Genomic DNA, 13,416 nt, shown 5'->3' with positions numbered 1-13,416 from the left:
CCACCTCCCCCTCCTACTTTTAAATCTCTTACTATCTTTTCTTTCAGTTAGTCCTAACGAAGGGTCTTGGCCTGAAACGTCAACTGTACTTCTTCCTATTGATGCTGCCTGGCCTGCTGCGTTCCACCAGCATTTTGTGTGTGCTTGCTTGAATTTCCAGCATCTGCAGATTTCCTCGTGATGCAAAATACTTATTCAGTTTGTCCACCATTTCGTTGTCCCCCATTACTATCTCTCCAGCATCAGCTTCCAGCAGTCCAATATCCACTCTCACCTCTCTTTTACACTTTATGTATCCAAAAAAACTTTTGTTATTCTGGTTAATATTATTGGATCGCTTACTTCCATATTCCATCTTTACCTTCTTAATTACTTTTTTAAAGCTTCTGAAGAAATGAATAAAAACAGTCGAAGTTTCAGGCCAAGACCCTTCATCTGGACTGGAAAGGAAGAGGGAAGAAGCCTGAATTAGAAGTGGGGGGGGGGGGTGAAAGGAGTACAAGCTGGAAGATGATAGGTGAAGTCAGATGGGTGGGGGATGGGGGATGGAGCAAGAAGCTGGGAAGTGACAGCTGGAAAAGGTAAAGGGCTAGAGAGGAAGGAATCTGACAAAGAGGAAAATGGACCATGGGAGAAAGGTAAAGAGGATGAGGGTCACCAGGGGTAGGGGATAGGTGAGGAGAAGAGAAAGGGCAAGAAAGGAGCCAAAGTAGGGAATTGAAGAAGGGGGAAGGGGAAGAATTACCCGGTTAAGAAATCGATGCCCATGACATCAGGTTGGAAGCTATCCAGACAGATTACGGTGTGTTGCTCCTCCAACCTAAGAATGGTCTCATCGTGACAGAAAAGGAAGTCATGGACCGATATGTCAGAATGGAAATGGGGATTGAAATTAAAATGATTGGCACATTTTAATAAAATAAATTATTTTATTTGACTTTAATAATGTTGTGTTGCTACAAAGTTACAGAGGCCTAAAAGCAAAAATCTTTTACCTGTCCAGTAAAGTCATCAAAGCCAGACGATCATAATGAATCTCCACCCACTTTCCAGGTAAGATCCAAAATCTGTAAGATTGTCTGAAGCTAGAGTTCTCTTCTACTTTAACAGCTGATTCACGATTTCCAGCTCCCTTCAGAAATGAATGGTAATGGATATCTTTGAACACAAAATCTCAACAACCAGCCAAAAAACACAGTTTGTAATTGCTTTGACTTAGTTTCAGAGTTATTTCTTTGGATGGTAAATCTTAAACTATGCTCTAAGGGCTAAAATGTAATTTTATTTTTTCGACCTTTGTAGTTTTCTTCTACCTACTGTGGATGCTTATTTGATGAATGTCCTCAATAAATTTTGAAGAGATATGGAATCAGAGAATCTGGGACCAGGCAGGAAGAAGAGGTCTTTGTGTTAGTTCAGACAATGACTCTCTCAATGGTACAGCAAACTTGAGGAGCCTCTAGGTTCACGTTTTTCTTTTGCTTCACGTTCCCCTCTTGTTTCTCCAGATGTGTGGACACAGAAACAAAAAAGAAACTAAGCTCCAAGACAACAGTTAGGAGGAAGGAGCTATCTAAGGACTTGATGTGATGTGAACATAAAACATAGAACAATACAGAACAGTTCAAGATGTTCAACCCCTGATGTTTAACCTACTCCATGATCAATCTAACCCTTCCCTTCTATACCCTCCATTTTTCTTTCATCCATGTGTCTATCTAAGCGTCTCTGAAATGTCCCTAATGTTTCAGCTTCTACCGTCACCCTCAGCAGTGCATTCCTGGCACTTAACACTTCTTGTATTTAAAAAAATCTACCTCTGGCATCCTTCCTATACTTTCCACCACTCACGTTAAAAGGATGTCCTCTGGTATTGGGGCAGCACAGTAGCTTAGTGGCTAGCATAATGCTTTACAGCGACAGCACTCAAACTATTGGGGTTAAATTCCTGCTGCTATCTGTAAGGAGTTTATACATTCTCCTTGTGACCGTGTGGGTTGGCTCCAGGTTTTCCAGTTTCCTCCATACTCCAAAAATGCATCGGTTAGGGCTAACACGAGGAAATCTGCAGATGCTGGAAATTCAAACAACACACACAAAATGCTGGTGGAACGCAGCAAGCCAGGCAGCATCTATAGGGAGAAGTACTGTCCACGTTTTGTGCCGAGACCCTTCGTCAGGACTAACTGAAAAGAAAGATAGTTAAGAGATTTGAAAGTAGGAGGGGGAGGGGAAAATGTGAAATGATAGAAGACCAGAGGGGGTGGGGTGAAGCTAAGAGCTGGAAAGGAGATTGGCAAAAGGGATACAGAGCTGGAGAAGGGAAAGGATCATGAAACATGATTTTGAACATTCACTTCTGTTAATGCCCCTCCTCCCATCCCTGATATTTTTAGTTTTTTCCCCCTCCTTTTTTTTCTCTCTTTCTGCCCATCACTCTGCCTGTTCTCCTTCTCCCTCTGGTGCTCCCCTCCCTCTGTCTTTCTCCCTAGGCCTCCTGTCCCATGATCCTTTCCTTTCTCCAGCTCTATCTCTTTTGCCAATCACCTTTCCGGCTCTCAGCTTCACCCCTCCCCCCTCACCCCCCTGGTCCTCTCCTATCATTTCACATTTGCCCCTCCCTCTCCTACTTTCAAATCTCTTAATTATCTTTCCTTTCCGTTAGTCCTGATGAAGGGTCTCGGCCTGAAATATCGACAGTGCTTCTCCCTATAGATGCTGCCTGGTCTGCTGCGTTACACCAGCATTTTGTGTGTGTAGGTCAGGGCTAGTAAATTGTGGGCGTGCTACGTAGGCACCAGAAGCATAGCAACACCTGTGGGCTGCCCCCAGCACATTGTTGGACTGTGTTGGTCATTGACACAAATGACACATTTCACTCTGTGTTTTGATGTTTAGATGTACATGTAGCAAATAAAGCTAGTCTCTAACCTGGGAAATAATGCACTGGCTGTCCACTCTATCTATACCTCTTATAATCTTATTCACAATCCTATACATGTCAGTGCAGTTAAATGTCTGGTGTCCAATAGACCCCTGGCCGAGGTTGGTCCAGAAGCTCCTTTGTCAAAACACTGATGACAGTTCAGGTACTCTCTTGGTGTTTTTCTAACTACAAATTTCTTCTTTCTTTCTTCAGCCCATAACTCCAAGTGGAGTCATCAGGACACCGTCATGATGGCATTTTTTTTTAGCAGGCTTTCTTGTTTTTACAAGGCCGAGTTGCTAGCTTGATGCTCACCCAGTACGGATGGAAAGCGTGCAAGGGAGCTGGGAGCCTTCGGGAGCCTTCGCTCTGAAGTCCAGCGCTGATGCCACTACGCCACCAGCCAGCTAAATATACTTTTAGCCTAATGTCCTAATGTCAAAGACATGTACACCCATTTTGATATTGCACACATCTATTAAATCTCTCCTCAATTTCCTTGAAAAGAGAACAATAGCTAAAAGCCTCTTCACTGGAACCATTCCCACTCTCATAAACCTTATTATCTGCACCCTCTTTAGTATGTCTGCATAATTTCTTAAGTGTGCTGATCAAAATTGGATGCCTTTCATTTGTGGCCCTGTATTGTATTCCCCAGGTCTCAACATATTCGGCTACTTTCAAAGATTTTTACGCCCAATTATTCTGCCCCTGCTTATTTTAGAACCATTTAGTCTGTATTTTTTTTTCAATACTTCTGCCAAATCGTACCAACTTGTATTGGAGCAACACCCACAAGATGCTGGAGGAACTTAGCTGGTCAGGCATCATCTATGAAGGGAAATAAAGAGTCAATCTTTCAGTCTGATGAAGGGTCTTGGCCTGAAAAGCTGAGTGTTTGTTTATTCTCCTCCACAGATGCTGCCTGACCTGTTAGGTTTCTCCAGTATTTTGTACATGTTGCTCAAGATTTCTATCATAAGCAGATTCTCTGTGTCACCTCATATTTTGGTGTACTGAACTTCATTTGCTATTGGTCTGCCCAATAGGTAAGTCAATCTCAGTGATAATCTGCATAGACTCAGTGATAGTGACATTGTTTCCAACTCATTAACCTTTACCAAGAAAATAAGGGGTCACAACAATGTTACCCTGTGAAACAGCACTCAATATGAAAAAGCCCAAATAACCAAGTTCTGCCCTGAGCCAATTTTTTTATCCACTGGCCAACTTAACTCATGGGCCCTAATTCTATTAGCCAGGCTTTTATCATAGACTTTTTGAAATGCCTTCTGAAAAGCTTCACAGTCAATAATAATTGTATACACTTCCATAGAATCATAGAACACTACAGCACAGAAAATGGGCCATTCAGCCCTTCTAGTCTGTGCCAAAACTTTATTCCACTAGTCCCATTGACCTGCACCCAGTCCATAACCCTCCAGACCTCTCCCATCCATGTATCTATCCAATTTATTATCAGAACTTAAGAGTGCACCCGCATTTACCACATCAGACGGCAGCTCGTTCCACACTCGCACCACTCTCCAAGTGAAGGTTCCCTCTAATGTTTCCCCTAAACCTTTCCCCTTTCACCCTAAAGTCATGTCCTCTAGTATTTATCTCTCCTAATCTAAGTGTACAGAGCCTACTCGCATTTACTGTCTATACTCCTCATAATTTTGTAAACCTTTATCAAATCCCCCCTCATTCTTCTACTCTCCAAGGAATAAAGTCATAACCTGTTCAATCTTTCCCTGTAATTCAATTCCTAAAGAACTGGCAACATCCTAGTAAATCTTCTCTGCACTCTTTCAATCTTACTCATATCCTTCCTATAGTTAGGTGACCAGAAATGCACACAATACTCCAAATTTGGCCTCACCAGTGTCTTATACAACCTCACCATAACATCCCAACTCCTATACTCAATACTCTGATTTATGAATGCCAGGATGCCAAAAGCCTTCTTTACAACCCTGTCTACCTGTGATGCCACTTACCGGGAAATATGTGTCTGAACTCCCAGATCCCTTTGTTCTTCCGCACTCCTCGGTGTCCTACCATTTACTGCGTATGTCCTACCTTGATTTGTCCTTCCAAAGTACAACACCTCACACTTGTCTGCATTAAATTCCATTTGCCAATTTCTGCCCAATCAACCTTTTCAAGAAAACTTCAATCTGGCTAATTCTACCTTATTAACTATAAAAGTTGGGGCAACACAGTGGCATAGGTTAGTGCAAAGCTTTACAGCATCAGCAACTGCGGTCAGGGTTCAATTCCCAGTACTGTCTGTAATGAGTTTGTATGTTCTCTCTGTGACCGCGTGGTTTTCCTCTGGGTGCTCTGGTTTCCTCCCACATCCCAAAGCCGCACAGTTAGGGTTAGTGAGTTGTGGGCTACCCCAGCACATCTTTGGACTGCGTTGTTAACACAAACTATGCATTTCATTGTATGTTTTGATGTACATGTGACAAATAAAGCTAATTTTAAGTGCCTATTAACTTTCCATTAATTATTTCTAAATGCTTCCCCACCACCAAGGTGCTGCCTGACAGGTCCTTACATTGCTTTGTAATCCACAGCAGACTAAGATGAATCACATGAAGGCCAGGTGACCTACTTACTCAACTTCTTTGATTTATACTCAGCAGCCATTTTATTAGGTACACCTCTACATTTGCTCACTAATGCAAACATCTGAACAGACAATTGTGGGGCATAAGTGCATGCAGACATGGGCAAGAAGTTCACTTGCTGTTCAGGCCAAACATGAGAATAGGAAGAAATGGGATCTAAATGATTTTGACCATAGAATGATTATTGGTGCCAGCTGGGGTGGTTTGAGTATCTCAGAAACTGCTGATCTCCTGAGATTTTCACACACAAGTTTCTAGTTTACAGAGAACGGTGCAAAAAAAGAAAAAATGTCCAGTGAGCAGCAGTTCTGTGGGTGAAAACACCTTGTTAATGAGAGAGGTCAGTGGATAATGGCCAGATTGGTTCAAACTGAACAGGAAGGCAACAGTAATTCAAATGCCCATGTGTTGGAAGGATGAGAGGGAATCTGATTGAAACATATAAGATTATTAAGGGATTGGCCACGCTGGAGGCAGGAAGCATGTTCCCGGTGATGGGTGAGTCCAGAACTAGAGCCCACAGTTTAAAACTAAGGAGTAGGCCATTTAGAACTGAGATGCAGAAAAACATTTTCATCCAGAGAGTGGTGGATATGTGGAATGCTCTGCCCCAGAAGGCAGTGGAGGCCAAGTCTCTGGATGCATTCAAGAGAGAGTTAGATAGAGCTCTTATAGATAGCGGGGTCAAGGGATATGGGGAGAGGGCAGGAATGGGGTACTGATTGTGTATGATCAGCCATGATCACAGTGAATGGCAGTACTGGCTAGAAGGGCCAAATGGCCTACTCCTGCACCTATTGTCTATTGTGTTACAACAGTGGTATGCAGAAAAACATCTCTGAATGCACAACCTTGAAGTGAATGTGGGCTGCAGCAACAGAACACCATAACCATACACTCAGTGGTTACTTTATTAGGTACACTAATTACCTAATAAAGTGGCCAATATGTGTAAAATTGGCCCTCCTAATCCGCGAGGGATTGGTTCTGGGACCCCTCGCGGATACCAAAAAACCCAGATGCCTTATTTAACCTGTCTCAGTGCGGTGGACATTAGGACCTGGCGGTGGACATTAGGACCTGGCGGTGGACCTCTGAATCTGCAGCGTTTCGGTTCACGAAAATAATCACCATCACGAATGAAAATAAAGTGGAAACAATAAAGTGATCAGAAAGAGGTGAAACGCCATCAGTCATTGGAAAAGCGTTAGGCTACATTGGTCAACGATCAGAACAATTTTAAAGGATAAAGCACTACCCCGATAAAAGCTATAATTATTACTAAGCGACGCAGTGGTTTAATTATTGGGTTTTGGGATTTTGGGTTTTTGATCCTCCACATCAACCCGACATGGATGGACAACACGCTTGGGAGCGATCTGTCACTGGATCGCCCAGCACTGAAACATACGTTTCTTAAGTGTTTTATATGCGTAGAAAGGTAAAATATATACTATATACTAAGACAAATGTTTGACTAACTGACACTAAATAATACCAGATGTACCTGTTCTGACTTACTTAGTAAGAAAACTTCTGTTTTTTTTTCGATCGCAATCCACGATAACCTACGCACATTCTCCCGTATACTTTAAATCATCTCTAGGTTACTTATAATACCTAGTACAATGTAAATGCTGTGTAAAATAGTTGTTATACTTCATTGTTTAGGGAATAATGACAAGAAAAAAAGTCTATACATGCTCGAAGAACAAGTGCTGTAAAAGCACTTCCAGGTTTTCTCGATTCGCGGTTGGTTGAATTTGGGCATGTGGAACTCTTGGATGAGCAGGGCCGACTGTATACGTTTCATGTTTCCTGAAGTGTGGAATGGGGTCATTCAGTTGCATTATGCTGACTCTTGAAGCAGTCATAACTGTTCTGTTCTCCCACTTTTCTCTGTGACCTTCTCCATTCCTGCAAACCTAAAAGGTCTCTGCCTTTCTCCAATTCTGACCCCCACATCATTTCTAATTCTAATCACGGCATCAATGATCACAAATCATAAACACAAGAGGTTCTGCAGATGCTGGAAATCTTGGGCAATACACACAAATTGCTGGAGAAACTCAGAAGCTCAGGCAACATCTACAGAAGGTAATAAACAGTTGATGTTTCAAGCCAAGACCCCTCATCAGGACTGGAAAAGAAGGGGGCACAAGCCAGAATAAAAAGGTGAGAGGAGGGAAAGGAGTACAAGCTGACAGATGATAGGTGAGACCAGGTGAAGGGGAAAATCGGTGGGTGGGGTAAGTAAATGAAATAAGTAAGTTGGAGGCTATGCTTTGAGCTGCCAAAATCGTAACCTCTGAAAATTCCTCCCCAAACCTCTCTACCTTCCTATTCTTCTTGAGGAAGTTTCTTAAGCCAACCACTTTGAATGAATTTTTGGTTACCTGCTGTAATATTGGCTCAGTATCCATTTTTGTTCAGTAACACTCCAGTGCAGTGCTTTAAGAACATTTTACCACACTACAGGTGTCACAAAAATGCAAGCTATTGTTTTTGTAACTAGCTAGGGAACTGTAAGACTGATTAGTAATAACTATCCAAGAAAGGAAGCATCCACAACTGTATATATCAAACAATCAGATTTCTCATGTATTTTAGTACGAGTTTGTGCTGGGGTTTACATATTACAAACCCAAAATTACCTAGGAAAAACATGCTGCCTTGGAAGCACTTGATTTGATGAGAGAGAAAATTAGGGAGTCAAGTAGTACAGTAAATGATCATTATTCTAAAAACACTTGTTTTATGAAAACATACTGTAATTACAATAGGGAGTCAATAGGTATTTCAGATCTCTTCCCATTTTATTATTTCAAATGACTAATGTTAATAGATAGAAATGCAAGGCATCTGACCACAAGATCCCTGCAACGGATTGCAAGGACTGCTGAGAGAATCATCGAGGTCTCTTTACTCAATCCCCCTCCCCCACCCCCCCCCCACCACCCAGGACATATACCAGAAATGCTGTGTTTGCAAAACTCTCAGCATTGTCAAGGACTCCTCCCATCCGTCCTACAATTTATTTGACCTCCTACCATCAGGCAGAAGGTACCACAGTATAAAAACAAGACCTGTTAGGCTGGGTAACAGCTACTTCCCCCAGGCTTTGAGACTTATGAATAATCTGCTACCACCCAGTACACATTAGTTATGACAGCGCCAGTAGCATTATATTGTTGTTTATTTAGCTATATGCCATATATGTACTTTATGTCAACTTGTACATCTACAAAATATCTTTTTATTATTTGTTAATATTCTTGTGTTACCATTATTTTATGTGCTGCATGTGATATATGAACTATGATTTGCACCTTGGTCCCAGAGGGATGTTGTTTCATTTAGCTACATAGACGTGTACAGCCAAATGACAATAAACTTGAACTTGGATCTTTCAAATTACACCTTTCACATGAAAGATCAAAGTCAAAATAGCCACCATGAGTGATCAGCTGATAACAAACGCATGTTTTAAAAGGCAAGAGTCTGGAAAAGGAAATATGGAAACAAACTGGATGAGCAAGTAAGGAAACGGAGGATCTGATACTCAATGCAAGCACTGGAAATATGGTCTATGTACAAAAACAAGGACATTAACTTCACCTCTGACTAATCTAAAACTGGTTAGGGCACAGATGAAGTATTACATTCAGATCATGAGAAAGATGTGAAAGTCCTGGGGAGGAAAAGATTTACTGGAATGGCTCAGAGGATGACAGGTTTCTACTACAAGGTTAGACTGTAAACATTGGGGTCATTCTCCCTCAAGCAAAGGACATTGATGAGTGATTTGCTTTGCAAGATAAAGACAGGCTTGTCTAGGGTAAAGAGAAACTGAGCAATTCAAAGCAATTGGTAAAAGGATGTGATGAAAAAAAACTTTTAATGCAAAGAGAGTATTTATGATCTGGAAGTCATTATCGATGGGAATGGTGTAAAGAGAGACAGACAACGCTTTCAAAATGGAAGTGGATTGGTACTTGGGAGCAAATCGTTTGCAGGGCTATGGGGGAAGAGTAAGGGCATGGGACTGAATATATTGTTCCATAAAGAGTCAAACTGTAGTCTTCTGAGATTCCATGATTGAAGTTGAAGAGATAGAAAAAAAAAGGATCAGCATGATTGAATGGCAGAGCAGACTCGTTGGGCCAGATGACCTAATTCTGCTCCTGTGTCTTATGGTCTTACTTCATGACTCCATGGAAAACCTACCAGTGCTGGAAATACCCAACAGAACAGTCTGTGGTTAACCTAACAGGCTGTGCTTAATACAACACTCAAAAGGGATATATAGTGTTCGATAGGCTGGACAGCGTTTAATAGGAAGGACAACGGTTGACAGCCGGGACAGTGCCTAATGGGAAGTACGCTGTTCAATAGAATGGACAATGTTTGATGGAAAGGAAAATGTTGGACGGATGGTTAGGTTTTGATCAGATGGACAATGTTTAACTGGCCAACAGTGTTTGACAGGAAAGATACTATGCAATGAAATGAGCAGTGTTCAACAAGATAAAGATTCACTTTATGTGTCACACGTACATCGAAACATGCAATGAAATGCGTCATTTGCCTCAATGACCAACACAATCCGAAGATATGTTGGGGGCAGCCTGCAAGTGTCGCCATGCTTCCAGCACCAATATAGCATGCTCACCATTTACTAACCTTAATCTATACATCTTTGGAATGTGGGAGGAGAGAACATACAAACTCTTACAAACAGTGGGTGCAAATTGAACCCTGATGTGAACAGTTGTGGAGACGTTGGGGTAGAGATGTTAGGACTCTGTTCAGGGATGGATTTTCCAGTTTGACAAAAATGGCTTCTTTAACCTCTCTTCCACCTGTCCTCCCTGTCCAAAAAGTGCACAATGTTATCATCAACAACAAAATGTCCACTGTCCTTGGGGTGCAGATATACAGTCAAGTCTTGACCTACAATGCAGTCCTAACATCTCCACCCCACGCATCTCCACCACAGTTCACATCTCCATTCATGCAAAAATAAGACTAATGACCCTCTCATTAACTTTATGACTCTTAACGACCCTCATGTGATAGCTATAACTTTAAACAACTCACAGTTTATAACCCAGAAAATAACCCATCATGGATCAGAACTGAAGAAGCCTCTCGGATGAAACATCTTCCAGATAACACAGCAAGTCCAGTTGCTTTGATTTACTGCTTGATATACAATGACCTGGATGATTGAGAACCTTCATACACATATTTGTATGAAACTTTGGATAATTGGGGCAGCCACTTAATTGGACCAAACATACTGGTCTGGATGTGTCTCAATTAACCAGAGTCCACTATACTTCTTCCTGTAATTTATACTTTGTTATTATTATTATATTCTGCTGCCATAATACAACAAATTTCACAACATATGCCAGTGCTATTAAACCTAATTCTGATTAACTGGGAAAGATGGTATTCAATCAGTCAGACAATACTCATAGAAAGGAAAACCTGGCTAACGTTTTATCTCTACTGAACTACTGCACTTTCAAGAAACACACACAAAATGCTGGAGGAACTCAGCAGGCCAGGCAGCGTCTATGGAAAGGAGTACAGCCGATGGTTTGGGACGAGACCCTTCATCAGGTCTCTTTTTCCATTCTGCACTGTCTTTTCATTAGGTGCTGTCTGGCTTGCTGAGTTCCTCCAGCACTTTGTGTGTACTGTTTGGATTTCCAGCATCTGCAGATTATCTCCTGTTTGCTACTGCACTTTTAATTCCACTTTTAAACATCTTTGGTATACCTGTTATAGGATTTTTTTTAGAAGTGCAGAGTAGACATTTTGAATTGCAAAAGACTTGCTAAAACTCTATGCAAATATCCTTGTGGACCTCCTCATTCAATTATGCAAACCCTATTCCTGTTACCTTGAATCATCTCCTGGCGACACCTGCCATTCAACCGAGAATCCCTTGCACTCACCTGCCGTGCCTCCGAATATCTTCTAATTCGCATTCTCCGCAATATGACTGGTTGGTGTCGGTGGTGTGGCTCGTCAGGATTTTCCTCAACCCTGTTGTGTCCGTCAGCTGAAGCGTGACTGGGAGAGTTGGAGTGATGATCCCTGCTGTGAAAAAGACTTGATGACGTCTAACGCTTCTTGGATATACATACTGCTCGCCAGATATTGAAAGCCGAGTGTCATTAGAAGTCACAGCAAAAGAAATAAATTTTTTGAATTGAAAGGTCTTTAAAAGTTCAAAATAAATTTATTAACAAAGTACATAGATGACACCATATACTACCCAAATTCATTTTCTTACAGGCATTGACAATAAAACAAAGAAATACAATGAACTCTATGAAAATCTACACAGAAAGACTGAAAACCAATGTGCAAAAGACAGATTATGCAAATATAGAAACAAATACTAACTAATGATAATAAATAGTAAATAAATGATACTGATAACATAAGTTGTAGAGTTCTCAAAAGTGAGTCCTTAGATTGTGGAATCAGTTTAATGCTTAGGTGAGTGAAGTTATTGACGCTGGTCCGAGAGCCAGATGTTCTTGCTCTACATTACATTCTACATTCTGCTTCCCACCATTGAGCACATCTACAAGGAGAGCGCCACAATAAAGCATCATCAAAGACCCCATCATCCAGGCCACACTCCCTTCTCACTGCTACCATTGGAGAGGTACAGGAGCCTTAGGTCCCACACTATCAGGTTCAGGAACATGTATGTATTACTCCTCAACCATCAGGCTCCTGAACCAGCATGATTCACCTCAACACTGAACTAATTCCACAATCTGTCGTCTCATTTCCAAGGACTCTGGAACTCATTCTCAGTTTTTAAAATTAATCAATTACTATCATATATATTTTCTGTATTTACATAGTCTAGCTTATTTTGCACATTGGTTGCTTGTCAATCTTGGCATGTGTGTAGATTTTCTTTGATTTGTTCTATGTACTGTGAATACCTGCAAGAAAATAAATCTCGTAATAGTATTTGGTGACATATATGTAATTTGACAATAAATTTACTTTGATAGTTACTTTGAACATTACAGCAGAGCCAAGTTTAAAGGCAGAATATTATCTGGACATTCACTATCAGGTTACAGCTCTCTGAACTCCAAGAATTATATAGCTCATTCTGGATTCTACCACCAAAACTGGACATTAGGAAGTTGGTGGGAACGCCCCTTTCCCCAGAATGAACAGAGAGGAAGCATAAATAAAAAAAGCAAACAGAAGAGAAGACAAAATCAACAGCTCTGTCAGAGGAGGATAGATCCTTATACAGGGACACTCAAGAAGCAGCCATTCATGCCTCAAGTCCACACTAGAAATTCAGAAGTCCATTTCTGTGCCTTTCTTCTTCAACTATTTAGCCAACTATATCAGTTTTCCTTTTCAACCGTTTATCCAATTCTTACCTGAAAGTTACTGTTTATTTTCATTGCTGCTTTGTGCGGTATGTTGCTCTATAGAAAATAATAAAACTCTGATAACCTACTATCAAACTCAACGTTGACTCACACTCAACATTTCAAGAGGTTCTTCTCCTCCGCTGCAACATTTCTGAATGGACGATCAATCCACTGTACACTACCTCACTGTACTTTTTTCATTTTTTGCTCTCTTTGTGCACTACTTGTTTATTTATACATATATTTCTTGTTGTAATTTATAGTATTTCTTGTTATGATGTATAACTATGTACTGCTGCAGCAAAATAAATGTCATGACATCTGCCAGTGATATTAAACCTGTTTTTGATTCTGTTTCTCAACTATTCAGCACCTGACTCGCCAGGTGAACATTTCCTGCATTATCTCTGACTCA

The 13,416-nt window shown here is 41.0% G+C and overlaps 1 protein-coding gene across 1 annotated transcript in view; it reads right to left on the bottom strand.

Annotated features, from left to right (window-relative positions):
• LOC132400772 (pecanex-like protein 1) overlaps positions 1–13,416 on the bottom strand; it is a 232,878-nt gene that overhangs the window by 168,203 nt on the left and 51,259 nt on the right. Inside the window, exons 10-11 of the mRNA XM_059982121.1 lie at positions 11,538–11,679; positions 996–1,132 (exon numbers count right to left, since the gene is read on the bottom strand). Coding sequence (XP_059838104.1) covers positions 996–1,132; positions 11,538–11,679 — 279 coding nt within the window. The remainder of the gene's footprint in view (positions 1–995; positions 1,133–11,537; positions 11,680–13,416) is intronic.

Source organism: Hypanus sabinus, chromosome 10, assembly GCF_030144855.1.
Source record: "Hypanus sabinus isolate sHypSab1 chromosome 10, sHypSab1.hap1, whole genome shotgun sequence".
NCBI classification, from domain to species: domain Eukaryota; kingdom Metazoa; phylum Chordata; class Chondrichthyes; order Myliobatiformes; family Dasyatidae; genus Hypanus; species Hypanus sabinus.
This window is presented reverse-complemented; position numbering and strand designations above follow the sequence as displayed.